The following is a 19,599-nucleotide window of genomic DNA, read 5'->3' as shown; positions in this document are numbered from 1 at the left end:
TCAGAAATACTGCAGTGACACATACCGTTATTCACCCCTTTTCATCGCTTCTATTGTGATTTTATTAATTCCTTTTTGCAAGATCTGTGACTATTAACCCTCCACATCTTAAGTAGTAATATGGAAATAATCAACTGCTATGACTTCTAAAAGTAGCAAGAATTAAATCACTTTATACCATTATCCATTCTATGCACATTTTCTTAACAAATTAATGTAACAGACTTTAATCTTTAAAAGCATTCAAGCTTCCTGCCAGGTGCCTAAACCCTAATGGGTAACAAACAAAGAAAGTACAGTAATCTGCTCCCCCATAAAAACTTTTCCTTTCACAAAGGAAATCTAAACTAGTAAATTAACACAATTGAATCCATTCCTTTTTACACAGCACGCCAACAGGCCTGACCAACATTTCTATAACAAATATTTCTGGACAAAGCTATTACATAAAATATGTATTCTTCTTGTGGGCTATTTCCACAATTACTTGCAGACCTGGAAAAATGTGTTGTAATAAGCCTACAGCAATAAAAAAAACACCACATATTACAAAAATGTTAACAGTCTCTGTAGCCACAGTTCCCTGCTAAATTAAGGCTTCTCCCACCTCTTAATTCTTCTGGTACGTTACATTAAAAGAACTCTGGCAGCTTTGTTTGAAATGAGACTCAAAACACCACAGTTTTTAACAACTTTCTAAATACCAGAGGATTTTTTTTTTAATATATGTATTTTTAAAATTCAGGTTAGTGGAAAGTCTCAGCTTTCCTGAGATAACACTGACTATAAATCTAAACTTTGCATTCCAAACCAGTAAGCAACAATGGTTATTATGAGATCAATTGATTAACAGCCACTAATGACTGGAAAAATCATTTGAGTGCCAGCATGACACGCAAACTGTTTCAAAGTTAAAAGGAACTTACAAAAGCTGACTGTATGTTGAAAGCACTTACCACTGAAATATTCAGATATCCATTAGCTGTAGTCTTCAGAGAAAGAGCTGTTCTTTCACTTTGCTAACAAGACAATATAGAAAATCTCTCCCTAAAGAAATGCCGTCTGTTTCGCTCTGCCTTTCTTTTCCAGGAAGAGTTTTATTAAACTTTACGTATTACATACCAGGGAAATCATTTCTTTGCAGGTTCTCTAACAAACTAAACAAATCTCAAAAATTTTCAGTTACTACTTCTCCTCCACAGGAAAAAAAAATTAAAAAAAAATATATATAAATAGATAGATACAATAAAAGGTTAGCCCAATCTCCAATTCAGCTAGATACAAACAGCTTTCTTCTAGCTTATAACCGCTGGAATGCTGATGTACTTAACATCAACTTTAAACCATGCACGCTCTTTCCCCAGGACATCCTGACTGCACACAATAGCTACTGACAACAATGAACTATAGTAATATTTCCATGTCTGGAAGTGACAGCTATCTATCTATAGTTGTACACATTTCAAAGTGAGAATGCAATGTAGCAGTGCTTTTAAGTAAGACTTCAGATTGCACATGACAGGCTTTAAAAAAAACTATATGGTAGCAATACATTAAGATCTAGAAGTTTGTACCTGAACTGCGAATCTGGCTTGCAAGAAAATGTATCTTTACTTCCAATGCTAGCAGAACTATCTTCAAACTGAAGTGGGCTCAGTATCCTCATGAAAATGCTGCTAAACACTGCAGAGTTTCTATTTCTGGGTCACGCTCTCTAAAGCTTTCTGAACCAAGCATAGAAGAAGCTGGGGAACCAGCAATCGCTGTGGAACTTCAGGAAGCTGAAATCCTGAGAGCTGGACTGAGGATACTTGAGCAAAGTTTGAGACTCTGCAGAATAGGCTGTCAAGCGTCAAGACTGATGCATGACCAAGGTCTTCAGAAGATGAAGCTGAGACAGATCACAGTAGCTACACAGCACACAAGCTCCTGTGTTGCTCTCTCATCCCCTGCCAGTCCGGTGAGGCCAGAACAGCCCAGGAACCCAGGGGATATGCTAGAAACCGCAGCAGTTTGCTCACTTCCTCCTTCCCCCTCCCAGACATGTGCAGGACTGGATGCAGCAAAGCTGCCTTGCCAGCTACGTGCAGAGCCCAGGCAAGTATGAAGTAGAGGCTGCAGGTTTTTCTCTTTGCTGCTTGATTTTCTCACACCTGATAGGCTGAGACAGCAGCACCACCACCCACTTCCTCAGACAGAATACAACTTGAACACATGCCTCACCAGCTGACTTTTAAGCAGCAAGCCAGAACCAACTGTCTGATTCATTGGACCCGGGTATTTCCTTAAATTCCCAACAATGCTTTCAAGAACCTTTCAGAATTGTTTCAAAAACAAAAAACACCACTTAAACAAGAAAACAGACCAAACTAGAATACAGATGCCCCCCTCAGATGAAAAGTATTTAATGCTTCTTGTTATTTCCTGTCATCACACCCCAGTTCCACTTTGAGTTCTCTTGTGCCATAAAATTTCACCCACCTGTACCTACTACTAGGTTTGACAACCTTCCCATTAGCTTACTTCTAGCACTTAGAAGTTTGAGGAACCATTTCCTACATGCTCCATAATAAGTTTTGCTTTGAATTTACACCACAGATACACCAAATTGAAATGACTTCACCCTGCTAGAGGTGTTTAACTTTGACACTGAGCTCTTATAAGAAACATATCTAAACCAGGAATTCTTAAGTGCAATTTTCAGCTTCACCAGGAATCCCTTTTCATTCTAAGGATTCAATCAAGTCAAGAAACGCAATTTAGTGTGAAACAACATTGCAGCCTTAAATTCAGCATGTGATCATGAGAACCATGCACTTTGTGCTGTCTGTGGCTGACAACAATTTAAGGACACTGAATAGGAAAATAACTACGAGTGTGACGGTGTGCCAGACTGGGAAGTGACTTCCATAAATAGGAGTTTGAATCAGTTCCAAGTGAGAAGCTTCAGTAAGTCTCAATTCTTCCAGATCGAGTGAGGTGTCATTTAAAAGACACTCTTCACAAAGCACACAGGCAAGTATGCATGAGGAGTACAGTCCAAGCATAGAGGCACAGTGAACCACATCATGTCCAAGTTGTATCAGCTGATGAACATTCCTGGGGCCTGACAGGATTCATCCCAGAGTACAGAGGAAATTAGTGGCTGTTACAGCTGGACCTATCTCAACAATTTACCAAAGGTCTTGAGATTCTGAGGATGTCCCTGCTGACCCAGGAAACTACAGACCTGTTAGTTCTACCTCAGTCACTGGAAAATTTATGGAGAAGATTATTCTGTGTGTTACTGAAATGCATTTAAATCACTAAGCTGTTATCAGGCATAGTCAACATGGGTTAAGGAGGGCAACTCCTGCCTTCTTAATTTGATATCATTCTAGAACAAGGTCACCTGCTTGGTGGATGAAGGGAAAGCAGGTGATGTGGTCTTTCCGGACTTCAGTAAGGCCTTTGATACTGTCCCTCACAGCATCCTTCTGGATGAATTGTTCAACTGTGAGATGAACAGGAGGGCATGTCCTATGAGGAGAGGCAGAGTACACTTTGTTGTCTGGTCTGAAGAGGAGGAGTCAGAGGTGCGACCTCATTTCTCTCTACAGCTCCTGAGGCAGGGGAGCCCAAAGGGAGGTGCTGGCCTCTTGGCCTCTGCTCCCTGGGAACTGATGACAGGAAATGAGGGACAGCACAAAGTTGTGCCACGGGAGGTTCCAGTTGGGCACAAAGAATAATTTCTTTACCGTAAGGGCGGTTGAACACTGGAACAGGCTTCTTAGAAAGGTGGTTGATGCCGCACACCTGTCAGTGTCAAGAGCCATTTGGACAGTGCCCTCAATAGTACGCTTTAACTTTGGTTAGCCTTGTATTGGTGAGGCAGCTGGACTTGATGACTTTTGTGGGTTCCTTCCAACTGAACTATTCTATTCAATTAAAGGTGCAACTTGAGAGAACAAGGCTGTTTGGTTTTTTTCTTCCCCTCCACATTTCCCTGCATTTCAGTTTAGAATGGTAGGGTCTGACATGATCTGTTCTGCCAAACATCACTCTGTAACAAGATTAAAGTAACATGCTACATAGTTAGTTTCTCCTTCAACCTGTCCAAAAGAGAAAGTATTAGGTATTAAAAACCTATCACAAGCCAGATTTCCAACTCTTCCCCCAATCACTGTCTCTAAAGTTACTCTAACTGATTTCATTAAGAACAAAGGCAATTTGTTAAAATCACCATACAATTTGTTAAAATAACCATACATCCCTGTCTAAAGTTCCAAATACAACCTAGGACTGAAAACCTGGCATTCCGCAGATTCACAGAGATCTTTCAAGAACCTAAAACAGTTAAGTTAATAGACGTTAAAGCTTCTATTTCTGAAAAGGAAAAAAAAATAATCACATGTAAATGCCAAGTTGCTGCTGTTTCATTGCCTCCTATATAAACAACATTAGAAATTTTCTGTGGCAGGTTAAGCTTCCCAGTCATAAATTTGACTACAGAGTGCTTCCACATCTTTTTATAGTTCTGTCTTCCAGTGACGAGAAGCAGATGATTCAGATGAACTTATTCCATAAAGTCACATTAACACAGCCTGCGAAGACAGAGGAAAAAGGATACTATTTCTATCCTACTGAGTCCTCTCATTCTTGTAGCTTCCTGTTTATCCAGAAGTTACATTACTTCTAGTGAAATAACCACACACGAAAACCTGTGAATCCTTGTATTACTGACAGGCCACTGTAAGCAAACTCAAGGTCTGATATGACCACTATTCACTGCAACATGTGATATTTTTACTTGAACTTCCTCACTTCCAGCAGCAGTTTACTTCAGTTTGAACACAGACGCTGAGTAACGCAATGCTCACACAAAAACCAGCTGTGAGAACCAAACAGGTGCTGAGGAGAGGGACAAGTTGCCCTCACGTTTAGTACAGATGATGCTGCGGGGGGACACAGGCCTTTTCCATACAACCAAGGTTCTGCTGTTCTCTGAGAAGACTGAAGGAACAATCTGAACAAGCTGAAGTCCTGTAACTTCCCATTTCTATCTCCAGACATAACGAATACTCTAAGTGACTGAGCAACCAGTAGTAAGTGATACTAAAGTCTTCATGTACATGTTTTTTGTATCAAAGGCTACAAATATTGAGGGAGGACTGATGGAGACCATGGTCTTTAGCTTCATCTCAGGCTCCATTTCCTTGGGAATTAACTTGGGAACTGCACAGTGCCAGGTCACACAGCACAGGCTCAGAAGAATGATGATTCACCACAGAGCGAGCTCGTGTTTGCTTTAGCCAAAGAAGAGTCAGACAATTTATGCCAGCTTCTCAATTCTAGGCCGGCCGAATATATGCTGCTTATGAGACAGATGAGTAACTCCATGAGAAACTATTCAGAATGCTATTAAGAGTAATTCCACACCAGTCTTTTATTGTATCAGATAATTTATTTATATGTTCTAAATAGAAGAACACATTTGTATCAGATCAGCACTGTGCACCATACAATCACTGTAGCAAGTCTTCAAGCTAGATTTTCAGTACTATCAAACTATTGCCTATAAGAAAATTATTAAAAAATTAATGCAACCTGGTGTGTGCCAAAACTTGTACTCGATTCCAGCTCAAGTCCAAAGTCCAAATGTAATAAAATCACCCACTAATATGCTTTTTTCTTTGAGGTTTCTCATCACACAAGATCATATCAAGTGAGCTGTGGCTGAACACACACTTTTCAGACATACCTCAGTCTTACAACAACCCACCTGAATACATTTGCCAGAAAACTGGATGACATGACTGTACTGCTTTTGCTTCAAGTGGCATTCTTAGAATAAAGAATATTTACTTCAAAATTCAGTACTTATACAACATGCAGTAGTTTTCCTAACAGTAGTTTCTCTTTCCATTTAGAAAATTATGCAGTCCTCTACAACTATAGTTGCTGATAACATATTAACAGTAAGTGAACTTAACTAGCTAACATTGAGGCTTTTATTTGAAGTGCAAACATACTAAATCTTGTTACCATGAGAAAAAGTCAAAAAGTATTTGTAAGTATCTGTATCACCAAAAAGCAGCTTAATACAAGTTACTTCTTCTGCTCCAGAAGATCCAGAGAAATGAATGAATCCTAAAGTAACTATTCAAAAAACAGCTACTTATCAAACCAGGCAGAAATAGATGCCTGTAAGAGAATGTATGAAACACCAGTACACCTGACCAGGGTTCAGTGCTATTGAAACTCTATGATCGAACACTGTGAAAAGATGAGAGAATAACTATGCATGGTATCGGATTCAGAAAATTTCAAATACTCTAAAGGAATTGATTAGAATTTGAAACATCCAGAACACAACCCCCCAAAAAATTATGTATTTCAACAAAGTATTTAATGCTTCTCTTCAGAAGGGAATGGGAGAAAAACATGTACGCCTATATCTGGTTAACTGGTTCTGTAACAGAACTACAGAAAGTGACCAAGGATGAAGAACGGACATTAAAACAAATACAAAAAAAAATGATGAAAAAGTGCACTTGCTATAAAGAAGACCATCATATTTATGGGATCTATCAACATCGTTACCTCACAAGAGGATGAAAATAATTGCTTTACCCAGCAATGGTACTCTCAAATGGCATAGGAATTAGTCAGTTTGGGTCACTGCATATCAACAGCAATCTTGATAAAGCACGTAGTCCAGAAAGGATCGATATCATTGCAAACATTTTGGAAATAGGATTTAGCGAAGATTGACATAATTTGATTTGCTTGCATATCTTGAGTCAGTTCTCCTCAAGGTTGCTCTAACTAAAGAAGGAGCAGCTCAACATTGCCCTGTGTCCAACAGACAAAGGAATCTTACCATAACACTACAGCATGGGAACAGCTTGTATAAGGTGGCTGTAGAGTTACACTCACTAAACATTTCACCTGTTCTCATTGATACATACCTGATTACAATTTCACACGTCTTCCAGAGAGCAGCCAGGCAAACAACATTTCAAGGATACCCTCTATTTTTCTACTGTTACATACAATGCTCTAAAGCAAGCTCAGAGGTTGCCGAGCTACAATCCTGCAATCATATCAAATACCAGGGAGACCTACAGAACATTCTACATGCAGCCAGAATAAAAAACAAAATGGGCAGCTAGTAGCTGCCATACTCCAGGATCAAACAAACAGCTAAAACTACGTATTAATATAAAGAAGCTAGGAAAAGCCTGGAAGAATCTGAGGTACAGGAATCAGGCAGCTAAACACGTTGGTGTTTTCACTGAAATTCCTACTTCACTGAGTTGGTAGTATATATTCAGACATACTAACATTAATGAGGAAATGAGGAAAAAAACTAGAACAAGGAGAAAAACTAAACTAGACATCTCTGATCAAAGACGTTCCACCTGATTATAACATAAGAGGTGCAGATTTAACCCTACTGAAAGCATTCTCCATGCTACATTGAATAAACTGCTTGTTCCACAGGAATATAGTGAATTTATAGAACAGGGAGAGCTGTAGTCAAAGTCTACACAGAAAAGAAACAGCTATGATTTACTGGGCTCAAACAGTTTTATGCTACACCATTGGTATCTGTCTGACACACAGAAAACTGCAACAGTAAAGGCCAGTAACAGAAAGTATTAACATATATGCCTGCAATCCTTTGTTGTTACCTTGACCATGCTTATGATCTGTTTTAAGAAATTTATTTAAGAAGAGTTAGGCCATTCAGATTTGGATTGCTCATTTAAGTATTTCTTCACTTGATATAAATCTAACACCATCCCTATAAATTCACAGAACTCAAAGATTTTTGGCAAATCTCTGTGGATAAACCTGATGCTTATCATTCTGATATATTATTCTGAGATAAAGGTAAAGAACAGATCAAGATCAAAGGTTTGTGCTTTTAGAATTCAGTGTGGTTTTGCAGCTAGCTTCCTTTCAACAGAATTTTATTACAATAGGAGAACAAACTATTTAATATTACGTTTCACTTAGAGAAGGTATATTAAACGTGTTAATGTTTTGCTATTAAAAAACTTGTTTCTTCTGTATACAAAGAATCCCACCTAAAACACTAAGCCATAGTCAAGCAAGTCACTCATTAAATTTCTCCCTGAATTTAAAAAGCAGTATTCCTTACCTTTTACTTTTGCAATAACTGTTCCGGCAGCACTAAGAATATCAACTGAGTTTAGGGTCTGATGTTTATTTATCACTGCTTTTAAAACACGCAGCAACTCTCCCAAGTGTTCGTGTACTACCTGATGCAGGCCATCTCGATTTTCTGGAAAAAAAAAAAGTAGACAAGAGACTATATTAGAACAGTGAATTTTTGCCAAAAATTATATGTTAATGACATGCAACATTGCAAGTGAAATTGTTTTCAAAAAAAAAAAGTCAAGCAGGAATAATAAAAAATTAAAACCCATGTTACGGATTATACACCAATACCCTCAGGTTTCTGAATTAAACCAACTTCTTATGCCATTTGATCAATCACCATTTTGATAATTACATATATTCAAAAAACATGCATATAAAAAAACTCAATCATACAAAGAACTCAAGTTCCATGTCACTTCTGTATAGTCATAGAATTACACAAAACAACAAATTTCTGGCAAATGTTGGTTAGCTTTTAACAAACATCAGTTAAATCTTAAGCATTTTTAGTATATAGGCCTAGATCCAACAAGGGTCTGTCCTTGGGCATGTCAAACCAGATAAAGAAGTTGAAAACCAAAATATTTTTTGTAGAATTTTCTAAGCTGAAAAATTCTCAAAAAAGCATACATGAGACAACATACACTCCTTCCTACAGCATATTTCTCCTGCTTTGTGCCTCTGCCTTCGGTCACCAACCCCCTTCCCCCAAACACACTTTATTTTTTTAATAGTTCCTGTTGTATACATTGCACAGGTTGAACCACGAGCTCTTCCGTTCTGTTACAGAAAAGGTGCTGGTGCACAGGAAAAAGTTTCACATGCACGAGAGTGCTGCGTTGCAAGTTGTGGTAAAGAGCTTTCAAACTCAGGAAAGTCTAGCTTATGAAAAAGAAAAAGAGGATCTAGTACAAGCTGACTCACTTCCCCACAGAGCAGAAAGGAATGGCATTTCTGTGCTGTCTGTGGGCACGATAACAAACAGGTCAATACAGACAATTTAGTACAGTGCAAATTGATCCAGTATTACTCAGAGCAAATTTGAGCCATTTTATTCTGACTACAAGACATTACATTCAGGCCAGAAGTACCTGATTTTTCTAAAGAATCAGCAAAGTACAACATGATACGTCAGTACTGTAGTGTGTAGGTGGGGAAGTCTACAAATCAACAATACTGCATTTTATTGCGTACAAAAGTAAACTTGTACAATCCCCAATAGCAAGCCTTCTAAGGATCACTATGCTTCAGGCTTTACGTCCCTAGATGTCCAACATCAGGAGATTTTTTCAACTCCGTCTGGCTTTTACATGGTCAAAGGAAAAAGCCTGACTCAGGAAGTGGACTAAGGCAAAACATTATCTACCCTTCACTGGCACTTTGCATGTTTTTTCCTGCTGGAGGGGGGTAGGAAGCTCTGTATCCTTGACAGGATATGCAGAAGGCTAGAAAAACCCATCTCACACAGCCATAAATTAAGGAAGCTGTATGCAATTTACTGAAGAGAAACATAGCTGTATCTTCATCTTCATTTACATTTATGCATCCAGTGATTTTGAACTGACAAGACAACAGCACAAAGTGCGAAGATACTGGTACAAAACATGGCAAGAATTCAGTACATCCACATTAATGGTGGAAGTAATTCATGACAAATACACTTTGATCTAAAGGCTCCAGGTTTGAAATTTAATATGAAAAGTTATCTAGGCTTGAAACAACAGTACTGGGAGTTGGGACACTGGAAAAAAGGTGACTTATAGGGGTCTGAAAGAAGCCTACAGAGAAGTATGAAAACAGTGGATAGAATCAAATGCTTACCATCTCTTTCAGTTAAGAGCAGCACACCTCAGAAGATTAGACAAAGCAAGCAGGAGCTAGAGTCAAAACAAGAAATGGTGATGCTTCGTGCAAGAGACCTGTATAATTCCTCGCCAAAACACAGCATTGACAGGAGCTCACATGGGAACAAGGACAACTAGCAATGGTCTGCACTAGTGCACTACCTGACCAGAACTGCATCTCTCATGAGATGCAAGATGAAGGCACCCAATCTTTTGATGGATACACGTCATCAGGTTATGATTAAGTGATGTGGAATACCCATGCACATACACTATAGCCAGATCCTTTGGTGACATGGTGGGCAGACTTGTGGTCCCATAACAAGTATGGGAGGGCAAACAAGGCAGGAAAGCAGGCAAGCCAGTCTACAGACTGCTCCCAGATCCTCAGGAAGGATGGCATTACAGACACATGACAAACTGAACAAGTTCCTCTGCAGAGTTCAGTATGATCTGCAAATACAGGCTTGTTATTACAGGATAAAACAGCCTCTTAAGGTTCCTTACAGGTTGGGTAAAGGCAAAAAAAAAAAAAAAAAAAGTCATACAGGAGGCTAATTAAAGTATATCTGATACCAAGATGCTGTTTCTGAGTATTAACATTTAATACCTTCCCAGACCAGCAGAGCTGGGGAAAACAAGCAAAAAAGGGTAGAGAGGGAAAGGAGATATATAGAGAAAAATCTCAAAGGACACAAGCCTCCTCACGTCTGAAACAGAAGCGGTAAGCTTCAAAGGAAAACACATGTCGAAAACAACTGCTGAGTTGAATTAGAAGTTTATCATACCATCCCAGAGAAACACTATCACTAAAATGCATTCAAGCATGAAGTTCATTATTTACTCTCAAAAACAAAAATCTGGCTACACCCAACTGAGATTCCACCACAGTATTATTTGTTTACAGAGTAACAAACATTGTTTCTGTGCCTGCAAAGACAAAAGGACCGTGACACAAGGAGTGATCAGGGAGGGGGCAGAAGCCATCAGGAACTACAGTGACCCCACACTCAGCATGTGAAACTCAAAGACGTGCTAATAGAGGGATTTCCTGGTTGTGACAGGTTTATAAACCTCAGGTAGTAAAAGAATCTAAATATGCCAGATTAATAAAAATAGTTTCAATACTGAAGAGTTCCCAGAGACCAAAACAACGGTAGAGCAAACACTGTTTACAGTGAAAAGATGCATGAGGAAATGTAGCAGCAAGTGCTCCTGCAGCAATCCAATCTGACTTCAGTAGTCACAAAACTCAGAATTTACTTTCAGTTTTTCTTCTGTCCTTTCTTGCCTCATGGTACAAGTTCATTTATCTATACGAAGGCAAGCAGGAAATTCCTCCAGCAATGGATACTATGTCAAGTTTAAGATATATATAGGTTGTTCTCAAGGTTGATAACGTGAATTCCAATACTATGAAAAACTAGTTAGTACTCTGGACCAGAGCAATGCAACGGTGTTAGTGGAAGAGAGGACACACAAGTCCAGCTGCTTGCCTCACTGATGAGTCTGTTGGACGTCTTGCTTTAAGAATCAACCAGCCCTCTCTGGCCAAAAAGAGAGCTCCTGAAAGTGAACACAAATGGCTTGGAAGAGCTTAGTAGTTGGTCTGCAAATCTTCTGTTACTGGGGTTTAACCCATCATTTACTTCAGCTGAAAACAAACTGATCCCAAACGTAAAGGTGACTGCAAGAAGTGTGCTCTGTATGAGAAGCAGAGAAAGAAGGATAGGACATAAAAAGCTTGTTTTCGAAGTTGACGAGCCTACATTAAGATATTAGTTGACAGCCTCAACTCACCTGCAGAAAAATCTAATACACAAGGACAATACAGCAAAGCAGCTAGCCTGGCTAACACCAACAGGCTTTCCACCTGAGGTTCTGGCATGAGCATCCCACTCCTCGATGGAGTGGTCGTAAATGTGATTGAAACAGCTACCCTTAGTGTAAAAAACAGGTAACCTATTTTAATTGTAGATATTTCTCAAAGGGAAGCCCTCGTTTAATAAACATTAGCTAGCAGTAATGGCCTTACTGCTATGGATTCTATTCATCCAAAACAAAAGAAGATTTGCTCATCAAGCTTGCCAGCGCCAGTCACCCTCCCTGCCAAGTCAGGGCTGATCACAATACACGCAGTTGGGAAAAGCACTGCTGTGTCAGTTGGCTGGGATTCTTTTGTCTGATCAGATTTACTGTTGGTCCAAACATTTCTGAAGCTGTTTATTTCAACTAACGTTTGCCAGGAGAAGTTTCAATGTGGACTAACATACAGCTTTTCCACTGCACTGCCATCACCCACCCTACACTGCTGTTCAGACCCCTGCAAGAGACGCATGCCCCATCCTGGTCACAGCTTCTCCACCTAGAACATCAACACTTTGTAGCAACAGCAAACATCCTCCACCACCCAACTTCCAGAAGTCATGAGATAAAAGAAGCCAGTTAACAAAACTATTGTTATGCCATAGCTAAAAAAAACTTGTTTAAAACTGAAGCTGGTCACAGTCAGTTGTTTGAAACTGAAATTGGTCACAGGCCATCTAGATAAAACAGCCGAGAAGTAACACATCTGTGAAAAATTCTTGAAGGCAGGTTACACACGAGACATTGAAAGCAAATAGTCTAGTGAACACCACATAACGATGTCCCGCTTTCCACACGAAGCTTATTAGAAACAGGAAAATTGAATTATTTTACTACATGCATTTAACAGCTTTCAGGAACGTTACGCACAATGGAAGATATCAGTGTGGAATAACACGCCATGCATTCTTCCCAGAGCCACACAGACACTTCTAACTGCGAGGGAAACACATATACACTCATCTCACGTGTCATGAAAGTTTTATTGTAAAACAAGCTAACCTGTGTTTTTTCACAGTTTATCTCCACGAGTATGATTTAATGTTTTGTCTTTGATAGGGATCTAACATGCAACTACTACCTAGATCTGCAGGAGTTGTTACTAGATTAAGAAGATGACAATGCAACCAGATGAGAACACAAACTCCTCTCTTATCTTGGAAAAATTCAGAGGGAATATGTTTGAGTACCCAACATTTCTTCTGCAAGGCCAACACCTTGGCTAAAAGACTGCCATCTCTTATTTACCGAAAATCTCATTTTTGGCATCGTGGTAAACTACATTCTGTTTCTGTTATGTTACTGAGAAAGATTAAATGGTATCGCCACTTATGTCATTGAGATTTAATAATAAAAAAAAGAGAACAGCTTTAGAATGAAGTTAAGAAGGAAAAGACAACATTAAGCTAGAGTTGTGTTACTATCACGTTCAACAGTGCCCACATTGTGTACTAGGAAACTGCCAGCAGTCAGTTCTGAACCCCATCCAAATGGCTATGAGACTCCCAGTGAGCACCACAGAGTAAGCAAAACAGTCATACTGCAGTGAACTGTATGGAAATCACTTAATTCATACATCCACAGCTCTGGGAGACAGCCTCAGATTAATCTGTTGTTTTATTCCTGCCTTTCCTCCTCCCTCTCTTTAGCCCCATTAACATGCCTGGCAGTACGCCTTCTTCGTCTGATCTGACAAGAGGTCACTATTAGTCAAAAACATCAAGATCTAAATCAAAACATACAGTTAAAGTATCTTTTACATGGTGGTCTGTACAGCTGACCTTTGTTAGTGCTTTTTATTCTAGTCTCTTGGAAACTTTTGCAACAAAATATACGTATCAGCTAGAAATGATTTTATTTAATTGTACAAACATAAAATGAACAAAACTTATTTACTGTAATGGCTGTGGAGGTATTTTATTTCTTGGTGGCCATGGTTCAGGAGGGATGAGAATAGCAGCTTTAGCTATCATTTGTTCCTTTATTTGGCTGTATAAACATGCCACAAATATATAGAACAAAGCATTTTAAGTAACTGAAAAACAAAAATTCAGAAGTTCAAAGAATTTATCCTAGAATGCTGTAGTGTTAAAATCTCCAGAAAGGCTGCAAGCTGCCAGTGGCACTAGGAAAGTCATTGTGCTTCAGCCTCATTTTACAGCACAGAATTAGAAGCTACCTACCTATCCCTTCAACATCAAGAAACAGGCCAGGGGCCGGTAACGAGCAACCTATCTTTATTTTTTTCTAGTACCAGAAAATGCTACTGCCACACAGCACAGAGTGCTGACTAGTCATAAAGCAGCCTGAGGTTGTTCAAAATGGCAAGGGGTTAATCATTAGACACCACCTGAATGAACCTGGAGCTTGATGCTAAATCAGCTGCCTGGCTTCTCACAGCTGACACAGACTGCTGGTGCAGCTGGCACAACACCACAAAATGAGCCCAGACTTTGTATTATGTGCTTTGGCAAGTGCAATAAATACAATCATGCACCCAGATCAGTTTGGGTATTATTCATCTGCTCCACTAATTTTATACCAAGTGAGGTATTGTTGTTCTTCAGCAGCTGGCCTGAACTTCAGGAAATCTTATTTTTTCTGTTATTTAAGAAAGTCACAATTTCTACAGTAGCAACACCTCCCCTCTGAGCTGTGTAAACCAAAGTGAATGGTTTAGAGACAGGCAGGAGAGGTGGCAATCAAATGGAGTCATTTTACACAGAATGAAACCCAGGACTTCCAGTCTATAGCTCCGAATCCATCACAAAGTCAAAATCTACAAGAATAAGCTATATTATTAAAGCAAACCAGGTGTTGCTAACTGTATTTTATTTTTCTTGTCAGGACAATTGTAAAGGGACTATTTATTCTCCTTGGCTTTGAGCCTTGCACACCTCTGCTTTCAAGATCCATCTTTGACTACAGTTAGTTTATTAAGTTTTATTGGGAAATGAAACTACTATTCCTATTTGCACGCATTGAAATTAGATCCTGTATATTTTTAAAAAATCTTCATTTCTTTGAAATTTGTACTTTCACATACATGCTGCTACAAAACAAAAGCTGTAATTGCTGTAGCGCAGTCTCATGTTTAAGTCATACTCAGTGTATTAAATGGTTCTGACAAAAACTAAGCCATGATGATTTCTGCTCTGATAGAAGCCTGCAGGTCTAAAGCCAAAAACCACACACAACTAATCATCTGTGTAAAACAGCTAGCAGTGTTCTTCATAGAAAAGCACATTAAAACAGCATTAGTGTCCATTACATCCTTAGCATTGCTTTCAGCCATTTTCCTTTGCTCTGCATGCATAAGCACCTGGAAAAATAAACACCCAACACACTTTTCTAGCACATAACAAGGCATCTATCCTCATCAACTTTTCATTATTTACCTGGTTCACAAAAGTCACAGACAAAAGCCTACCTCTTACCACAAAACAACCACTAAGATTTTTAGAGTATTTCCTCTGTAATTGGTCACTTAAAAAAAAAAAAAACAACAAAAAACCAACAAACAAAACACACAACACACTACCACCACCACAAACAACTATTGGAAACCCAACACGTGAAATAACTTGTTCTAGACTTTCAGATGAGAAAATGTGACCTGTTTATGAATTTTCCCAAGAGGGATGAACATTAGTTTTCACAGAAATAGCTAATAAAATACTCAGAAATTAACAGATGTTTTTAAGAAGCTACTGTAAAAGCCTCTGAGGAAGATTTATGCCAAATGAAATGTATATACCTTTCAGTTATGATTTCTGAGCTCTAACTCTGCAACTTGGAAGAATGGAAAGAAAAAAAAAAGCCTGCCTATCATTTCTTCTTAAATTGCTCAACGTATTGAGAAGCTGTCTACTTTTGAATATCCCAAGGAATAAATTGCCTTACAGCAGTTTTAAATCTAGATTTTTTTTCCTTTGTACTAGAAGTTTTCAAAATAACAAGCTAACCAGTCCTACCTTTTTTGTTAATCAATATCATGGCAATGTTGTTATCATAACATCATTAAGAGATACTACACCAAATTCATACTCCTTGGGAACACGGGCTCCAGAATTCACTGCAAACAGTACTTCAATCACTTTATATTGCAGCAAATGTGACCACTTATGGAAAATAAACAGTTAAACAATTAATTCAATAAAGAAAATCTAAGGACATTTGACATTTCATTAGGAATGAAGGTATAAGAAATTGTAGCCCCAATCCCTACATTTGACATAAAAGCATCAAAATTTAGGACTTCTTTTTAGAAGAATAATGTACATATCCAATTCTATGAGGCTCCATGGATATTTTATGCAAATAGCTTATTGACTACAGTACATTAAATGTAGTTCATTTATTGTATTATAAAAACAATTTGCACATAAAATATTTCACATTTAGCAAGTTAGTTCCCTCAACTACTATATTTGATCTTAAAATTAGGTTACAAATTTAGGTGTAAATGAAAGAATACCTGGTATTTGCAATTTAAATATTTTAAAGGCAGATCTTCCTTGACTTTTTGAGAAAATCAGCACAAAAGTGCAAATTTTTTTTTCCAGAAAAATTGCTCTTGGATAAAAACATGAGACTATCTTCTGTTAGTAAAGAGTTCCAAGCAAGATTTCCAGCATGAAAACCTTTTGTTGAGTACCACACGACTATCCACCTACCTCTTTTGAAATCTGTCATACAACCAAAACACATCCCTCTATCCAGTCACGTTCTACTTGAACAAATCACAGCTGCTGGGACTTATGGATTTGCTGTAAGAAAGCAGCTGTTCTTTGTGGCAATCCTCTTTTCAACTGCTCTTACAGAAAAGAAATATACATATTTATCCCACTCCTCACAGAACAGAAGAGAAAGAAATGCCAGGATGGAAGACGACAGGAAGAGCACCCTACACCTACCACTTGTTACAGCTGAGGCAATGCAGGTTCCACCCACAGCAGGCCTTGCGCTGAGTGATGTCGGCCAGCAGGACCTCTTAGGGCATGTCTGCATTGCCTCAGACATCTCCTACCTCCATTCCAGTCCCCAACCTGAGCACAGGCAGCATATGGTTTTATAGCAGTGGGAACTGGGGTGTGACAGACAAAACAAGCAGACATACCAATTATTTGGTAGGTAGCTAAGACCCTACAGGGTTAGCTCTGTAAATGGCTTCCCACCTCGGGTCAGGAGGTGGAGGCTCAGGTTCTTACTTTACACCTTCCAGTCAAAACACCTCAAATCATTACCAGACAGCAGACGGGTTTAGGTCTCAATGTTAGCAAGCCACTGATGACTCCCTGAAAGTTGAGGTACACTTCACTTCACAGGAAGTTTAGGGACCTCTATAGCCTATTCTCTGATTAAAATAAGTGTCATTAAACACTCAACAAGGGAATTTAAGATAAAAAGCCTTTGAATAAGTCCCATAGAAGGAACAATACGACAATGATGCCCAAGTGCCTCTTAGGCACTAAGATGCCATTGTCAGGGACACCCCAAACCCAAGACTTCTGCAACACCTGTTTCCCCCCTCTCCTTAGTCATAAAAAGAAAACCACTGCCAGTAAGGAGTTATGTGGTGCATGGAAAAGCTGTTATCATATAGTATTTGTCTGGAGCTTCAAGCATGGAAAGGACTGGGTGCCAATTGATGCCCTTATTTTTCCCAGGTAGCAAAACTGAAGGGGGAGGAAACGGTGGCACAGGCGCATCCTAGGAAGAGGCAGAGCAACACGAGATCCTATTGGCCCCAAATGACCATACCTTACCAATGCTGGACATAAGTGACAATCACTACACAAACATCTTATTTCACTTCTGTTCTGAAACGATTGCCTGCAGCCACTTGCTCGAGGACAGGAAAGATTGCCACTCTTTATAGCAAATATTACTCTCATCAGCGCAGGCAGAACTAGCAAATAACTTTTTTTCCATGGCTCTGTAAAGGAGCTCAAGTGCTTTTTTTCCAGTATTATTTTTTTTTTTTTAGGGGTAGTGGTGTAGCCTAATTTGATTCCAAATTTCTTTTTAAGTCTAAATTGGTATAATGACAGACCCATTAGAATTAAGGATGTACAATTAAATTAGAAATTATTAGAAGCTGAAGAAATTGAAGTTGCAAAAACTAAGATGTTCTAACAAAAATATATTTTCTAAAAGTCTCAATAAATGGTGTACACACGTAAAATACATTAGAATAATCAAAATCTTGTAATTCTGCCTACACTGAAAACAGTTAAATGTTTTCATTATGTTTGGTGTGCCAACTGATATCAACAGAACAGTTGTTACTTCACATCCATTTCACATTTAAATTCACAGATCAACTCTGCGTTTGTGTGTGGGAGGAAGCCTTTCAAAAAACCTACCACAATGCAGCTTTTCATTAATCTATTTCAATACGCTGTACGCCACATTCCTCCAACTTTTGTATTCTACTAGCCTTGAGATTCCAGTCAACTAACCTAGATGTGCTCAGCCATGCAGTTTAATCTTCAGAATACGTTAATCTTTTATTAACAAAATATTTAAAGACCAAAAAATAGGAATGAAAACTGCTGGAATTTCCTTCCTTATTTACCTGTTTCTGACAAATGAGAGTGGCATAACTGTAGGGCCATTTTAGCCACTATTAATATTTCCTCCAATCTCTCCCCTCCCACCCCCCCAGCCCCCCCCCGAATATGCCAGCAGTTTAAGAATAAAACTAGGTGAGGGTAATGTGTCAACAATTACAGTACACATTTTGGAGTCAGAATTGTAAATTGTCAACTGGATGCAAGACTGCATTCTTAATGAATACAATTACAGTAAGTCGGACCAGTTGTATTTCACCAGTCACACCCATCAAGATTACGGACTACTGGCTATACTTCTAGTAGTATGTTACTAATTTCTAATTCAATGACATTTCACTACAGCCTAGCACAATAGTCCCAGTTTATCAAAGACGCTCATAAAATAAAAAGTAGAAAACAGTTATGCCTCATCAAGCAACTACGTTCCTTGTGTACTGCTTCGAATTGAGTATTACTCCGCCCCCAGACTTTCAGAACACAAATTTCTGGAGGAAAAGAAAACAACCACATCCCCCGAAAACACCACAAATCAGAAAAGAAAAAAATATGCCCCGAAAGTTGATCACACTGTATCAAACACAAAGGACAATATGGACTTGTTTTAATTCATTCAAAAGAAAATAAATTTAGTCTTTGGTAAACCATATCAAGAGATTATCAAATAATACTTAACCTTTAACTCACTTCACTTTTATACTAAATACAATTTGTTCTACATGGCTGCTCCTTCCACTTCTAGCCTAAGTCACTGACTGAGTGCAGAAGCTATTTCATTGCTACAGCCCACCTAGCTTTCCAAAGACCACACAAAACCAGGATTATGAGATTATATAGTGTTAAACAAGAGGTGAATTTACTTTGTTCATTTCTTTTAAAGGATCTTTTAAACACAGTTATGGACTGATATAGGGTGTGATAGCATTCCACTTTTATTTGGATTAAGAAGAGAAAACGAAAAAATCAACTTACATTTTAAGTTATATTCAAATCACTGCAGTAGTCACCAATCACATCCATTAACTGGGAAACTGGTGAACATAAAGGATTAACTGTTTGAAGTTCCAGCACTGAAGTTGTGCTGAAACAATCACCCGACAATAGAGTATGCCTGGCTATATGACTTCCACAGGTAACAGCAA

At 38.6% G+C, this 19,599-nt stretch overlaps 1 protein-coding gene across 6 annotated transcripts in view; it reads right to left on the bottom strand.

The window, feature by feature from the left end:
- The window catches only part of ARHGAP29 (Rho GTPase activating protein 29), a 57,978-nt gene that overhangs the window by 20,798 nt on the left and 17,581 nt on the right, over nt 1–19,599 (bottom strand). For 5 of the 6 annotated variants that reach the window (XM_068691266.1, XM_068691265.1, XM_068691269.1 and 2 more), the window contains one exon: nt 8,150–8,293. In XM_068691266.1, the coding sequence (XP_068547367.1) occupies nt 8,150–8,293 (144 nt within the window). Of the gene's footprint in view, nt 1–956; nt 2,644–8,149; nt 8,294–19,599 lie in introns of those variants that run through there. The other variant, XM_068691270.1, reaches the window with a different exon arrangement.

Source organism: Anas acuta, chromosome 8 (assembly GCF_963932015.1).
Source record: "Anas acuta chromosome 8, bAnaAcu1.1, whole genome shotgun sequence".
NCBI lineage: Eukaryota > Metazoa > Chordata > Aves > Anseriformes > Anatidae > Anas > Anas acuta.
This window is presented reverse-complemented; position numbering and strand designations above follow the sequence as displayed.